Raw genomic sequence first — 13,187 nt, 5'->3', positions numbered from 1 at the left:
CCAACCACTAAGAAAAGTCAACTTTAATAACGTCTTCATTACTAAGTGCCTCCCTGTCTAGAACTTCTCTCAAGAGAGCGCCAAACCTGCCTTTCTGTGACTGACATCGAGCAATGGCCAGGCAGGCAACTAGAACCCAGACTAAGCAAGCGTACCTGAAAGCAAACCTCTCAGCTCTTCAGTCAAAGGTGCCCATGCGTCTCACAAATCACTGCTTTACAATTAATGTTGCCAAATCAAAATTCAAAGTAGCAACTAGGGAGAGCTGAGACCGTTTCACCTTCTGGTCACTTCATATGTGAACAAATATAATAAGATTGCATTTCTCAGGGTGCAGCGCAGTGACTCACTAGCATGGAAAGCTGCTCCACTGTGCTAACTAACAGACGAATGGCTGTTTTCACTTATCTGCTCTTCCTCCCTACCCATGGGTGGACATTCTCACCATTCTCACACTTTGGAGCTGGACATCCCATTCGACGCCTCAGGTTATGAGTTCTGGCTTCTGTCGTCTCTTCGGGTTCTATTTTAATATTCATGGCCTTAAAAAAATTTGTCATATACGTGAGTATCTTCTTTAAAAAGAAAGAAATACCCTAAAATCCAGTTGGAATCACAAAATCCCCATAATCTTAAAAATTATCTCTATCAATAGGACATTCAAAACATAGCTCCCTTTCCCCTTAAAGGAGAGACCCCACCTTTATCATTATAATTACTTAAGGAATGAATGAGGAAACTTGTAAGTTACGAGTCTTCTCCCCTTTTAATAGGACAAAAACAATCAGGAAAAGGCAAGGGATCAGGAGTGACTGATGGGAGGAAGCATTACTACCCCTACTGGGAACAGCGCGAGTTTCCTCCTAGAAGCTCCTCACTTCTCCTCTGCTCACAACTTACACTCTATTCAGTCATCGTTAAGCCACAGCCTAAACAGTTACAGAAATACCATAATTTCATCAGCCTGTAATTTCTGCTGGCTCTTCCAAAGTTTGGCTGCATTCAAGGAAAATTCAGCTTCCACAGCGATTTCCTATTAATTCCTGTAGTGGACTATCACTATAACCGCTCCCCTAACAGCACTGAGTCATGGGCTCCCATCAGCAAGAGCATGCAAGCCAATCACGGTCCCTAGTACTCACTAACGTGCTCACACTGGTTGACAAGCAAAGCCCTGTCTGCTCTGGGACACAAGTGAGGTTGTCAAACTGTGCCCCACGTTCACTCACACAGAATTAGGACGTCCACTGCTACCATCACCGTGACGTGTCATCAAGACAGACCTGGACGTTCACAGCACTTGGATGTCTTACACATTTCAAGATCAAGATGTACTCAAACAAGAACTCCCTTTAAGACGAATACACCTGAAGCCTGCCTGTGGGCTTCAAATAACCATTTATTCCTATTCGGAGGCACTCTCACTTCAGAAAAATGGAGTCACCAATCTTTTCCCTATTCCAACCCACCTAAATAAAAAATAATTCTCTTATTTATCCATTTTCTCAGAAACCAAAATGGCTGATTTTTTCATCCTCTCCAATAATTACTAAATAACCCAACTACTGATTCAGAAACCCAACTAATGCCAAGAGGCTTCCCAGTTCTAAATTGTTCTTAATATGTTAATCACTGATTCTTCATACATGTCCATAAAGCCAGGGAAGAACCCCAAACTTTCCCGCCTCTGTGTGGGAAAAAGCTAACTGGGAAGACACTTTGCTCCCTTTCTAGGAGAAACCTCTCAGAGCAGGAGTATCTGAAAGCAAGCTGTTTTTGTTAGCCGTTCACTCCTGATCTTCCCTCCTGCTTCTCTTTCATTTCACCTGTGTTCAATTCCCTGCCCCTTGCCGTTGCAGCACGAACGTTTGCCACAGACATATTCCTCTTCAAGTCTGACAGAAACAACTGTCACTACCTGCTTCCTAAATGCTTTGTTAAAAAAACAAAGTTCTTCTCAGCGAAAAACCTTCAACTTCACACCTACTAGCGTTAACCCCCAATAAACTCTGCCCAACATCATCAGGGTCACAATGAATGCCTATTCTTCCCAAGTCTCTGACTGTTAACCATTCAGCAGCAGACTGTCCTGGCAGCATGAACCTAGAAGGAGTTCCTCAATTCCTCGCCCCTCTAACAGTGCGATTCCTCCAAGTGCAAAAGCCAGCGTACACGCAGCATGCCTCTGCGAGGTCAGGAAAAGTTCAGCCTGTGGAGAGCGCATGCGCGACGGAGTCCAGGGTCAGAGACTCCAGCACTGGGCTCCAGGCCTGACCAGCCTCACGAGGCTCTCACCTCCGCTCTCATGCGTTTTGCTCGTCGGGCTGGGGGACAGGTTTCCGAGGGCTGCACAGACTGCCTCTGGGGAATATCATGGGGTTTGTACTCCTTGTCCTTTGTGTCTGTGGTCAGGTTTGGCTTCTGCAGACACTGGAAATAAAACACAATTGTACTGATGAATTTCTCCCGTTTTAATCTTAAGAGAATTTCAATGGATTTTTGCAGGGTATATGTTACAATTACTGATGGAAATACAGGTGTGCAATTTTTAAAATCTAAATAAATAAATGCAAAGACAAGTCTGCAGTTATCAACCATATACACACACATATAGTTATAACACCTTGAACTTTTTTCCAGGAGGTGAACAGTGCTGCTTCAACTCATGTAATGCTGATGTCATCTCATCAGGTTACAACAGGCCACAGCAGGCTCAAAGCAGCTCCCATGAGCCAGTGGCAATTATCCCTGCTTCCAACTTGTCAATTAACTGAAGGTCCAATTTGCTAGAAAGGCCCCTATATGTTCCCAAAATAGCTTTCCATAATTGGAATATCTCATTTAAAAAAAAAATTTACAGCAATGAAATGTGGAATTCAGCAAGTTTTCTAAATTATGTTATGCTATCCTGTAGGTTTAAACATAACTAGCCACCTTCTGTTATCAAAAAAATATCATTTGCATTGAGAAAACAGATTACCTGACTGTTCTCCCATATTAAGGCTTTCCTTTCTTTCAACATATCCCTACGAAGTCTCACTCACAAGGCAAAGGTTAACGGGCAGCCCTCAGGAGTGCCTTTGGTTCTGGTCATACAGCAGTGTCTTTTTGCTCTGATTTGTCTCTTTGGTTTGATTCGAAGCCCACTGTAAAAGGGTGACTCAACGCCAAATGCGACAAAACAGGGAGAACAAAATTTTACCACTGAATCGAATATAAATTTCAAGAAAATACTACTCCTTTGTAAGAGGACCTACAAACATCACAGGTAGCATTTTTAAGAGCCGTTTCCACAACGTAAGCACTGAAGGCTGGTATGTCATCCACACTCAGAGTAAGATACACTGAAGTGATAACCTTCTACAGCTTCCGCTCTGCGAGCACCATCACAACCATAGCCTCACTAACGTGACCGGTCCTTCCTCATGACATCTGCAAAAAGAACCAAGAGAAAGGGGGAGCAGAAACACCGAGACACCACAGAGCAACCACCTGACACAGTCTGCTTCCAACACAGTGTCAGGGACTAGTAACGAAAACTATCACAGATTGCTCGATGCTATGAACAAGTAACCAATCTGCCACTGGCAGCACAACCTATAAACATTAAAGATTCTTATTCTCAGAGATTGGATCTAGAAATACCAATTCAATTAGAAGAGAATATCACTGGCATTGTGTAATTAAGTAGTTAAGAGCATGTTCAGTGAAAACACGTAGATGGGAATAAAACCTGTCTACCACCTAAATTACTCACTTTCATGTATTATATAAACTTTCTATTGAAACCTGAACGTATGTATGATTGTGGACACAGGAACTAGGCTGGTTCATAGACATTTTATGAAGTGGAGGGTCGGAAATCAGAATATTGCGCGTGTGGTTCTTAGTCTCCACCGCTGTAAATAGCTCCGTAACACATGGTCTGCTTGGCTGTATAAGGGCTTTGAAGAATCAAGATAAAATCAAGCTCAGAAACTTTTAAGAATGTATATGAAGAGATTAATTTGTTTCAAGTGAAGGTGTTAGTTGCTCAGTCAGTTCAAAACACACCTGATATGTTTGTTATATATTTAATGCTACCACATACCAACTCTCAAACAAAGGTGTGAGAAATTGGGCCTTCGAGGTAACTGGAATCATCACATGCAATCACATCATGCAATCCCGTGAGACACTAGAGCCCACGGGGTGCGAGACTGAAGCTCTGTCCCGCGCGAGCACGGCGCCCGTCTCTCGAGTTTCCCGAAACTTACTTCAGGCTTCAACAGTTCCTTCACAGAGCACCCGTCTCCCCCAGCCCTTACTAAGGGTTTATCTTTCAAGAGAATTTTTAGGTTTACAGTCTAGTTGAGAGGAAGGTACCTAGATTAACCATACAACCCTTGCCCCCAACACATGCACGGCCTCTCCCATCGTCAACATCCTCACCAGTGTTAGGACACTGGCTCCAGCTGGCAGGCCGACACCGACACAGCCCCCGGAGCCCACCGCTCGCGCCGCAGGACTCCCTCTCGGTGACGTGCCTGCTCTGGGTCTGGACGAAGGTGGGGCATCACTCAGAGCGCTTTCGTTGCCCTCAGTCTGCTGGGCTCTGCCTGCTCCGCTTCCCTCCGCTGCCCCCGCCCCTTGAGATCACTGGTCTTTGCATGGTCCCCATGGTCTTGTCCTCTCTAGGGTGCCACTGAGGTGCAATCATGCAGTGGGCGCAGTCCTCCCGTCGGCTTCTTTCACGTAAAGAAACGCACGCAAGCTTCCTCCTTGTCTTCTCAGGGCTTGACAGCTCACTGTTTAGGGCCGAGTAATACTCCATCGTCTGGGTGCCTCACAATTTGTTTATCCATTCGCCTACTAAAGGACATCTTGGTTGCTTCCAATTTTGGCAATAAAGCTGCAACTCTTTGGGTAAATACCAAGGCATGTGCCTGCCGGGCCGTGTGTGGCAATCAGCACGTTCCGTTCTCTAGGCAGTCGTGCGCACCCCTCCAGGGCGGCGGCGCCGTTCTGTGTCCCCACCAGCAGTGGAAAGAAGCTCCTGCTGCTCCACACCCCACCAGCACCGGGGCGATCGTGCTCTGGATCCGGTCACTCTACTGATGCACAGTGGCCTCTTGTTGTTTTCCATTAAAAATATATGCATTTTGATTCTCCTTTCCTCTAAGGATTATTTTCAAAAATCAGAAATGGGCACAAAATTCACACACAAAGAATGCGACGCGAGAAATCAAAGCAAGGTCTGCACTGGGGCTTCCCTGGTGATCCAGTGGTTTAAAATCCCCGTCAGCGCAGTGGCCACACGCTTGACCCCCAGTGCAGGGAGATCCCACATGCCACGGGGCAGCTAAGCCCAAAGCCCGCAACTAATGAGCCTGCTGCGCTAGAGCTCATGCTCAACAAGACACCGCTCCAACAAGCCCAGACACCGCAGCCAGAGAGCAACCCCGCTCAGCACCGTGAGAGAAGAGCCCACCCGCAGCAGCGAGACCCAGCACAACCGAGAGGAGAGCCCACCCGCAGCAACGAGACCCAGCACAACCGGAAAGAAGCAACCTAAAAAAAAAAGAGGTCTGGGTATAAAAAAGGGAATGCCACAGATTCCTTAAAAACGTGTATCTTCAAAGATATACACTGACATGTTAAGCAGGAAAAAAGATCAATTCTGTACATAAAGAATATACCTCCATTTGTATGTATGTGTATAAAAATAATACATGAGATGAGAGGATTAGGTGGGATTTATTTTCATCCTATTTCCCTTTTAGACTTTTTCCACAATGAACATATCAGTAGACCCCTCAACAAATATTTATGTGTTGTAGATGCAATGCTTGTAAAAGGTTCTTTAAATATCCACTCCTTTCAGACTATAATTGTATAAATGCTTACATACTTTTCAACTATGAAACTACAGGGCCTCTAAGTACATCAGTTCAGTTCAGTTCAGTCACTCAGTCGTGTCCGACTCTTTGCGACCCCATGAATCGCAGCACGCCAGGCCTCCCTGTTCATCACCAACTCCCGGAGTTCACTCAGACTCAAGTCCATCGAGTCAGTGATGCCATCCAGCCATCTCATCCTCCATCGTCCCCTTCTCCTCCTGCCCCCAATCCCTCCCAGCCTTGGACTGCAAGGAGATCCAACCAGTCCATTCTGAAGGAGATCAGCCCTGGGATGTCTTTGGAAGGAATGATGCTAAAGCTGAAACTCCGGTACTTTGGCCACCTCATGCAAAGAGTTGACTCACTGGAAAAGACTCTGAGACTCGAAGTACATAGATTGAGCTATTTCTAAAATGTTGCAACCCATAAAGCAGAGAGACTCTTTCTCTGTATTCTTCTAACTTCTGCACCAAGAAGGCTAAAAGGAAAAAATCTACTGTGGGCAAAAATATGTAGATCTGATTATAAAACAGAGACATAAAGGTTCCACACACAGTATTCTTAACTATTTCATCCATGGGTTCACTCAACACTCACACAATCCATCTATCTTTAAACAACTTTCTGAATATTAGAATAGTCACATTCTTCGAGGGTAAAAAGAATGCCTTCCTGGAATCACGAGAGAGAAAAAAACGCTATGAGAATTTACAGGGTGCAAGCATCATGGATGGTGTATCTGCCTCAGGACACAGTTCTGATTAGTGGTTCACCCTCTGAAACAGTGATACCTTCCTACTTCTCCACCTAACAGTTTCTAAAACTACAGGGGCCCCTGCTCTAGTGTACAATATCTCAAAGGGTAATTATGATATTCTTCTTCCTACCAGGGCCTAAAATAAAGTGGGAAATTTTTATAACACTGTTTTGCTTTTAATTAGAAGGAAGTTTTCATCTGAGTAATTTGTAAGGAAACAAACATGGTTACACAGAACTATCAGAAAAGGGATCCTTTTGCTGTCCAGCACTGCTAAGTCCCCTGCGTGAATGGTAAGTTTCTTCAGTCATGTCCAACTCTCTGCAACCCCATGGACTGTAGCCCAGGAGGTTCCTCTGTCCATGGGATTCTTCAGGCAAGAGTACTGGAGCAGGTTGCCATGCCTCCTCCAGGGGATCTTTCTGACCCAGGGATCAAACCTGCGTCTCTTAGATCTCCTCAATCGGCAGGCAGGTTCTTCACCACTGGCACCACCTGGGAAGACCTACCAAGTTCCCTAACTCTTTACCAAAATCAACATTCTATTTGAAAATCTCCTTGGAGATCTCAGCTGGCAAGAGAGCACACAAGCAAGATATTTCACATGCTATACTTTCATGTGACAGCGAGAATTCCATTTTTTTAAAGCCTCATACTTTTTTAACTTATTCGCTATCATTTGTTTTCGGCTGTGCTGGGTCCCCGTTGCTGCCTGCAGGCCTTCTCCAGCTGCGGCGGGTGCGGCTCCTCTCCAGTTGCGGTGCAGGCTTCTCACTGTAACGGCTTCTCTTGCTGCCGAGCAGGGGCTCTGGGCACGTGGGCTTAGTTGCCGCACAGCATGTGAGACCTTCCCAGAACCAGGGATCAAACCCATGTCCCCTGCATTGGCAGGTAGATGCTTTACTGGTGGACCACCAGGGAAGTCCAGGAATATACTTTAAACAGGAAGTGAACGCAAAAGCATGAGTTGTAACAAGTAGGTGATAACCAACTGCTCATTGTAGGAAAGGAGCATATAATAGAGGTTTCAGTTTCATCAAAAGACTATTTCCTCCATAACCTTATTCATTCCAAAAACAACCTTTTTAGTATGTTCACTCTCGAAACAGAACAAAAACATCAGAGGAAAAATTGATAAACCAAGTCTTTTAAGGAAGTATTCCATACATAATCAAGGCCTTTTCATTCCTCACAAAGACCATGTACCAATAAGCAGCGAAATAAAACAGGTTAAGGCTAGCCCCACTCACCCTCAAACTGTCTCCAGACAGAAATAAGTTGTAGGGGTTCAGTATTCGCTCATAGTGTCCTCTGATATGAGAGCCCACAGCTTTGCCAGGAGCAAAGCCCATCTTGGTGGCAATTTTGGTCCATTTTCTATCCTTGCAAACAACTGCAAATCCACCTTCCTCTGCAACTAACTGTTAAATAAAACAGCGGAAGAAATTAGAAACATTTATAGGGAAATCAGTTCTAAATCCCTCAAGCCTAGGTATGGCACCGAAAATAAAATGTTCTTGGCTGTGATCATCTTTTTTAACAATTACATTTTCAAAGTAAAAAAATACACACATATATATACATGCACACATATATATACACTATTAATTTTAAACTAGAAATTAAAAACACTGCTTTTGACAGCATAGTCCATTAACTTTTTGTACTCCTCCAAAAGCTACTTCTCAGTTCCCCAAAGTAGTCACGATTTTCCATGAGAAAGAACTAAATTAGCAATGAAATCTCTGATAAAGACAGAGTTCAAGCCATTGGTCAAACCCAGTGACCCTTTCAAATCTCCATAAACTGATGAGTAGGAAGAACAGCAGCATGCCAGGTGGAAATAACGCAGGCTTTGGACTGAAACGAACTTTAAGGTAGAGAATTATAACTCAGCCTTTTCAAACTGGTCACTTTGGACACTGAAAGCCACTGTTGTCTTATCTGTAATAAAAGAGACAGGAATATCGAAGAGGACCATTATGAAGTTTAAGTATGACCAAAACCAGGTGGTAGCAATATACTTCACAAGATAAGGCTTTCAAACCTGAAAAGCAGAGACCAATTAATCACAAAACTGAATGATGAATTTTACCTTACATATTTCAAGCAGCAGTAAGTTTCTTAGTTTAAGGCAATGAAGAGCAAATTCATGCTGTCAGAAAAACTATTCACTGAGAAAGATGGTCATTAGGCTTTTTTACCTTATTAAGCTGAAACAAGTCCAAGATCTTCCTCTCCACGTGTGGAATTTTCAGAGTACTTCCCTGTAATTCCCAGTACTTTGCAATCTGGTCCAGGAAATTTAATTTTACACGTGTTTGAGCCTAAATGACAAAGAACTGAGCTTTACTCTTACCTAGCTTATTATAAAGCTCCTTTCCTGCACATGTGATATTTTCATTCTTAGAATATTTAACTGCAATAGCACTTATGAATTCAAGAGAGAAACTGTCCCAAAATAGACAAAATAAAACTGATTAAATAATTACACATAAACAATCAAAAATTTAATTCAGTCCCTACCATGTACCAGGTTAGTAGCAGTTACACACTCAGGAAGTCCTCGCGTAACATAAACAGGCAATCTGAAAAGTTCTTCATTTAAGGAGTATCATAGGTAAGCTTCTATATGCCCCTTTGGTCTTTTTACAATTTCAGTATTTTAAAGTTCTATTTTCTCCAAGTACAAATTTTCTTATTTGCTCAAATGCAAATCTAAAAGCACATGTTCAGCAGCAGTTCTGCATCAATTTTAATAGTCTGGATATCTTAGCAAAAAAACTCTCAAATGTTACTCCTTTAACAGATTACTAACTGTAGCCTACAAGTCATTTTTTAAAAAATTATCTCATTTTTCTTTCCCCTCATTGTGAAATTCAGACAGTTCTACGAGTTTTATCTTGCATAAGACCAAAATTGAGATCAATATTCAGATATTCCCACCTACGTCAAAGTTAATACCCATCTTCCTATCTTTCAAGCTTAATGTGAAAACACAGTGAAATGCCTGAAAACATATACACCAGATGTCACCACTGCCAATGCAGCAGAGTTCCAGTGGACACAGTTTTCATTTAAGAATGTTTGGTTTGGTATAAAAAATAAAACACGGCTCGGTATGAAAATTAGATTAGCAAAACATTCATATGAACGATGTGCCTTCATGCGAGAAGCTCTTACTCGCCCAGCACTCTAGGGCTCAAGTCACCCAGGACTAAAGAAGAGACACTCCCCTTCTGTAGAGAGTCCCAGGCTATTCATTCCTCCTTGGGGAAGGAGAGTGTGTTCTTAAATCTAAGTGAAGACATGCGGAAGAATGGAAGAACCTCAGAGCTGGAAGATCTTCTCCATGAAACAGTTCTGAAAGCAAATGCCTTCCAAAATCTAAATTCTATTCGTTGTCCCTTAGATTTACAAGGATTTAAATGCATTTATTAACAGGCTGGCAATTACTGACAAAAATCAGTGTTTTGGGGTTTGCTTCAAAGGCTTATTGCCATTTGTTTTACTATATTAACAATTACTAGCTATACTTTAGTTTCCCTGAAGCCACTAGATTTGCGACAAAGCCTAGTTCAGAAGAGCCCTTTCAGAATACTAGAATACAGGCAACCAGAATAGTGGTTAAGACGTCACCTCCAGTTCATTCAGCCTCTGGATGCGCGGGGTAAAATGCAGTTTGTCAACATCACATGCAAATGGTGGCTGCCAATCCTAGAAGAGAAGCAACGGCTTTCATTAGAAAACTTTATAATTCTCACACTTAGAGTCTTGAAGTTAAATCTCTGGTTAAGTACAGTACATGTCATTTCTAATGAGTCAAACAAAACACAGAGCAGTAGTTTTTCAACCTTTTTCCACCAGAACAGCGAAATATGTACAATCCCCCTTCTCCAAATAACTGACACGTCCTGCACACACCCCTCCAACCAGGGTCCAAAGACGCCGCCGAAAGGTCGCCAGCTCAAGCAAAAGAGGCTCCCACTCCTCTCTTCCGTAAGGACCTCTCACTTTACCAAACGGCCATGAAGTGAAGTCGCTTACTCGTGTCCACCCCTTTGCGACCCCATGGACTGTAGCCTACCAGGCTCCTCAGTCCATGGAATTTTTCAGGCAAGAGTACTGGAGTGGGTTGCCAAACAGCTATATTAATGTCAAATTATATACAAACTGTATTTTAGTATCTGTAACCTAGTAACATTAACCTTTATTATAAAATTGAGGATAAACTCTTCCCTGGGGGAAGGAGGGCTGACATCTAAAACCAACTTTAAGAATCATCCTTAAAAAAAAAAAAAAAAAAGTCATCCTTAACATACCTATTGATCCGGGTTCTTGGAAGAACTATTAGAAGAACACAGACAAGAAAGAGAGTGTATATGAACTGTTTCCAAGTGGAAAAAACTGTTCACAGTAAGAGAATAGTTAAAAGGTGTTAAGAAGCACCCTGAGTTAACCAACAGGCACAGAATCAGTCTGGAACGACAACAAGGTTCTGGAGACGGACAGTGGTGACGGTTATGGAACATTGTCAATGTACTTAACGTTACCAAACTGCACCCTAACGATGGTTTACTTTATATTATGTACTATTTTAGTGTTTCAACATAATTTTAAGACAAAAATTAAACTGTTGAAGAGTTCTAATAGTGGCTTCCCTGGTAGCTCAGACGGCAAAGAACCTGCCTGCAATGCGGAAGACCCAGGTACCATCCCAGAGTCAGGAAGAACCCCTGGAGGAGGAAATGGCACCCCACTCCAGTACTCTTGCCTGGGAAATCCCATGGACAGAGGAGCCTGGTGGGCTGCAGTCCCTGGGGTCACAAACACACACATAGCTCTATTTATTGACACTGAAATTTTTCCTTACACATGTTTTTTGGAAGAAAGAAAAATAGGCTATATAATAGGAAAATAAAACAGGGAAAGAGCAACAAGGGTAACAGTGGTTTGTCTTTGGTAGGATAACGGGTGATTTTTCTTTTGCTTCATTACCCATTTTAAGTACAATCTGAAATATATTAAATACATTATGTAATACCTAATAATAATAATAATTTTAGATTAAGAGAACAAGTTAATACAAATGCTGGTTACATCTGTAAATAACAATAAAATACTCTGCAGCTGTAATGAAGAGTATCTAGATACTCTAAACATGGAAAAACAGCCAACAGTGAATGAGTGAAAAACTAAAACTTGCAAATTTGTGTTAACATTTGTAAATTTTAAAGACTATCATAAAAGACAGGGGGAAAGAGGTTATTTTAATTTCAAATTTATATTGTTGGAATTTATCACTATCGACCGCTTTTAGTTTAAAATTAAAACAAGACTTTGCTTTTGTGATAGACACACAAGTGAAAATGCTCACCAGCAATGCCTGATTAAACATTACGTTAAAAAGTAGATTAAATATTACAATTTTTTTAAAAAGGAAATAAGTAGATTACACATTGGTACAAAGCTATTTACTACAATCCCAAAAAGAATAGGAAGGAGAAAGGAAAAAATGACAGTCCTGTTTAACAAGTCAATTACAGATCAGGTCTTGAAGTGTCTAATGCTATCATACAGCCTCTTCAGCAAACACCACAGCTAATGTTTAAATGCTAGTTAAACATACTATATTGCTAACAGACTTACAAAAATACTACCTATTTCATCCTGGGTCAGAAAGATTAAAATGATTTTTGTTTACCTTGTTAACTAAAAATAAGGAAAGCAATGTGTTTAATTATATGAATAAAATGTAGCAGAAGAAAATTACATTGATTCTTAATATTCTGCAGCAGCATAATGGAAGACTGGATGTTGCTCAGAGCTTTGCTCTCTACTACTTCATGAAAGCTGTAGGCTTTCTGAATTGAATTGATACGAGTTGAAGGTTAGACCAAAAATATAATGTGTCAAATATGTAAGTAAATGATTAACATAATGCCCAAATGATCTGCAATTTTTAGAGATTAAGATTTATGGGTAATGTATGATACACTCCAATGAATCAAATATGCCTTCTATTTCCAAAACACAATGATACAGAAATTAACTTCATTGTAAGTCTACATATTAAAGTTTTCTAAATTAAGATATGCAGTGTCTTTGTATGTATGTAGCTTATTTAATTTACACTTGGTTTTAGCTTGCAACATTTTTTGAGTAAAATGAATCCTAAAAATCACACAAAGGGAAAACAATACCTGTTTGTCCTCAGGAAGTTCACACAGTGCATATAACATGTTTAAAACCAAAACTATTTCAGTAGATTATTCCTTCACTAAATTCAGATCACTACAAACTTTTGTCTCCTCCTCTGGTTACAAAAAATGAGATAAAATAGGATAAATGTCATTCAGTTTTGAGTCTTCCACTGTCAGGGGCAAAGCTCTGCTCCAATAAAAGAAGCGCATTTTCTGTGCGATGCTCACTGTCATATTAGAACAAAGAAATCCTTGGCAAAGTCTAGCCTCACTGAGCCATGACCTTTACGTGTCGAAAGAAGCCATCAGAGATACACTGTGAATTAACTAATACCAGCCATCAGAGAA

The 13,187-nt window shown here is 41.5% G+C and overlaps 1 protein-coding gene across 1 annotated transcript in view; it reads right to left on the bottom strand.

The window, feature by feature from the left end:
• KDM5B (lysine demethylase 5B) overlaps window positions 1–13,187 on the bottom strand; it is a 68,349-nt gene that overhangs the window by 30,180 nt on the left and 24,982 nt on the right. Inside the window, exons 2-6 of the mRNA XM_052653522.1 lie at window positions 10,276–10,353; window positions 8,841–8,963; window positions 7,887–8,057; window positions 2,296–2,430; window positions 446–542 (exon numbers count right to left, since the gene is read on the bottom strand). Coding sequence (XP_052509482.1) covers window positions 446–542; window positions 2,296–2,430; window positions 7,887–8,057; window positions 8,841–8,963; window positions 10,276–10,353 — 604 coding nt within the window. The remainder of the gene's footprint in view (window positions 1–445; window positions 543–2,295; window positions 2,431–7,886; window positions 8,058–8,840; window positions 8,964–10,275; window positions 10,354–13,187) is intronic.

This window comes from Budorcas taxicolor, chromosome 16 (genome assembly GCF_023091745.1).
Source record: "Budorcas taxicolor isolate Tak-1 chromosome 16, Takin1.1, whole genome shotgun sequence".
NCBI classification, from domain to species: Eukaryota; Metazoa; Chordata; class Mammalia; order Artiodactyla; family Bovidae; genus Budorcas; species Budorcas taxicolor.
Note: the sequence above shows the minus strand (reverse complement) of the source record. Positions and strands in the feature narration are given on the sequence as shown.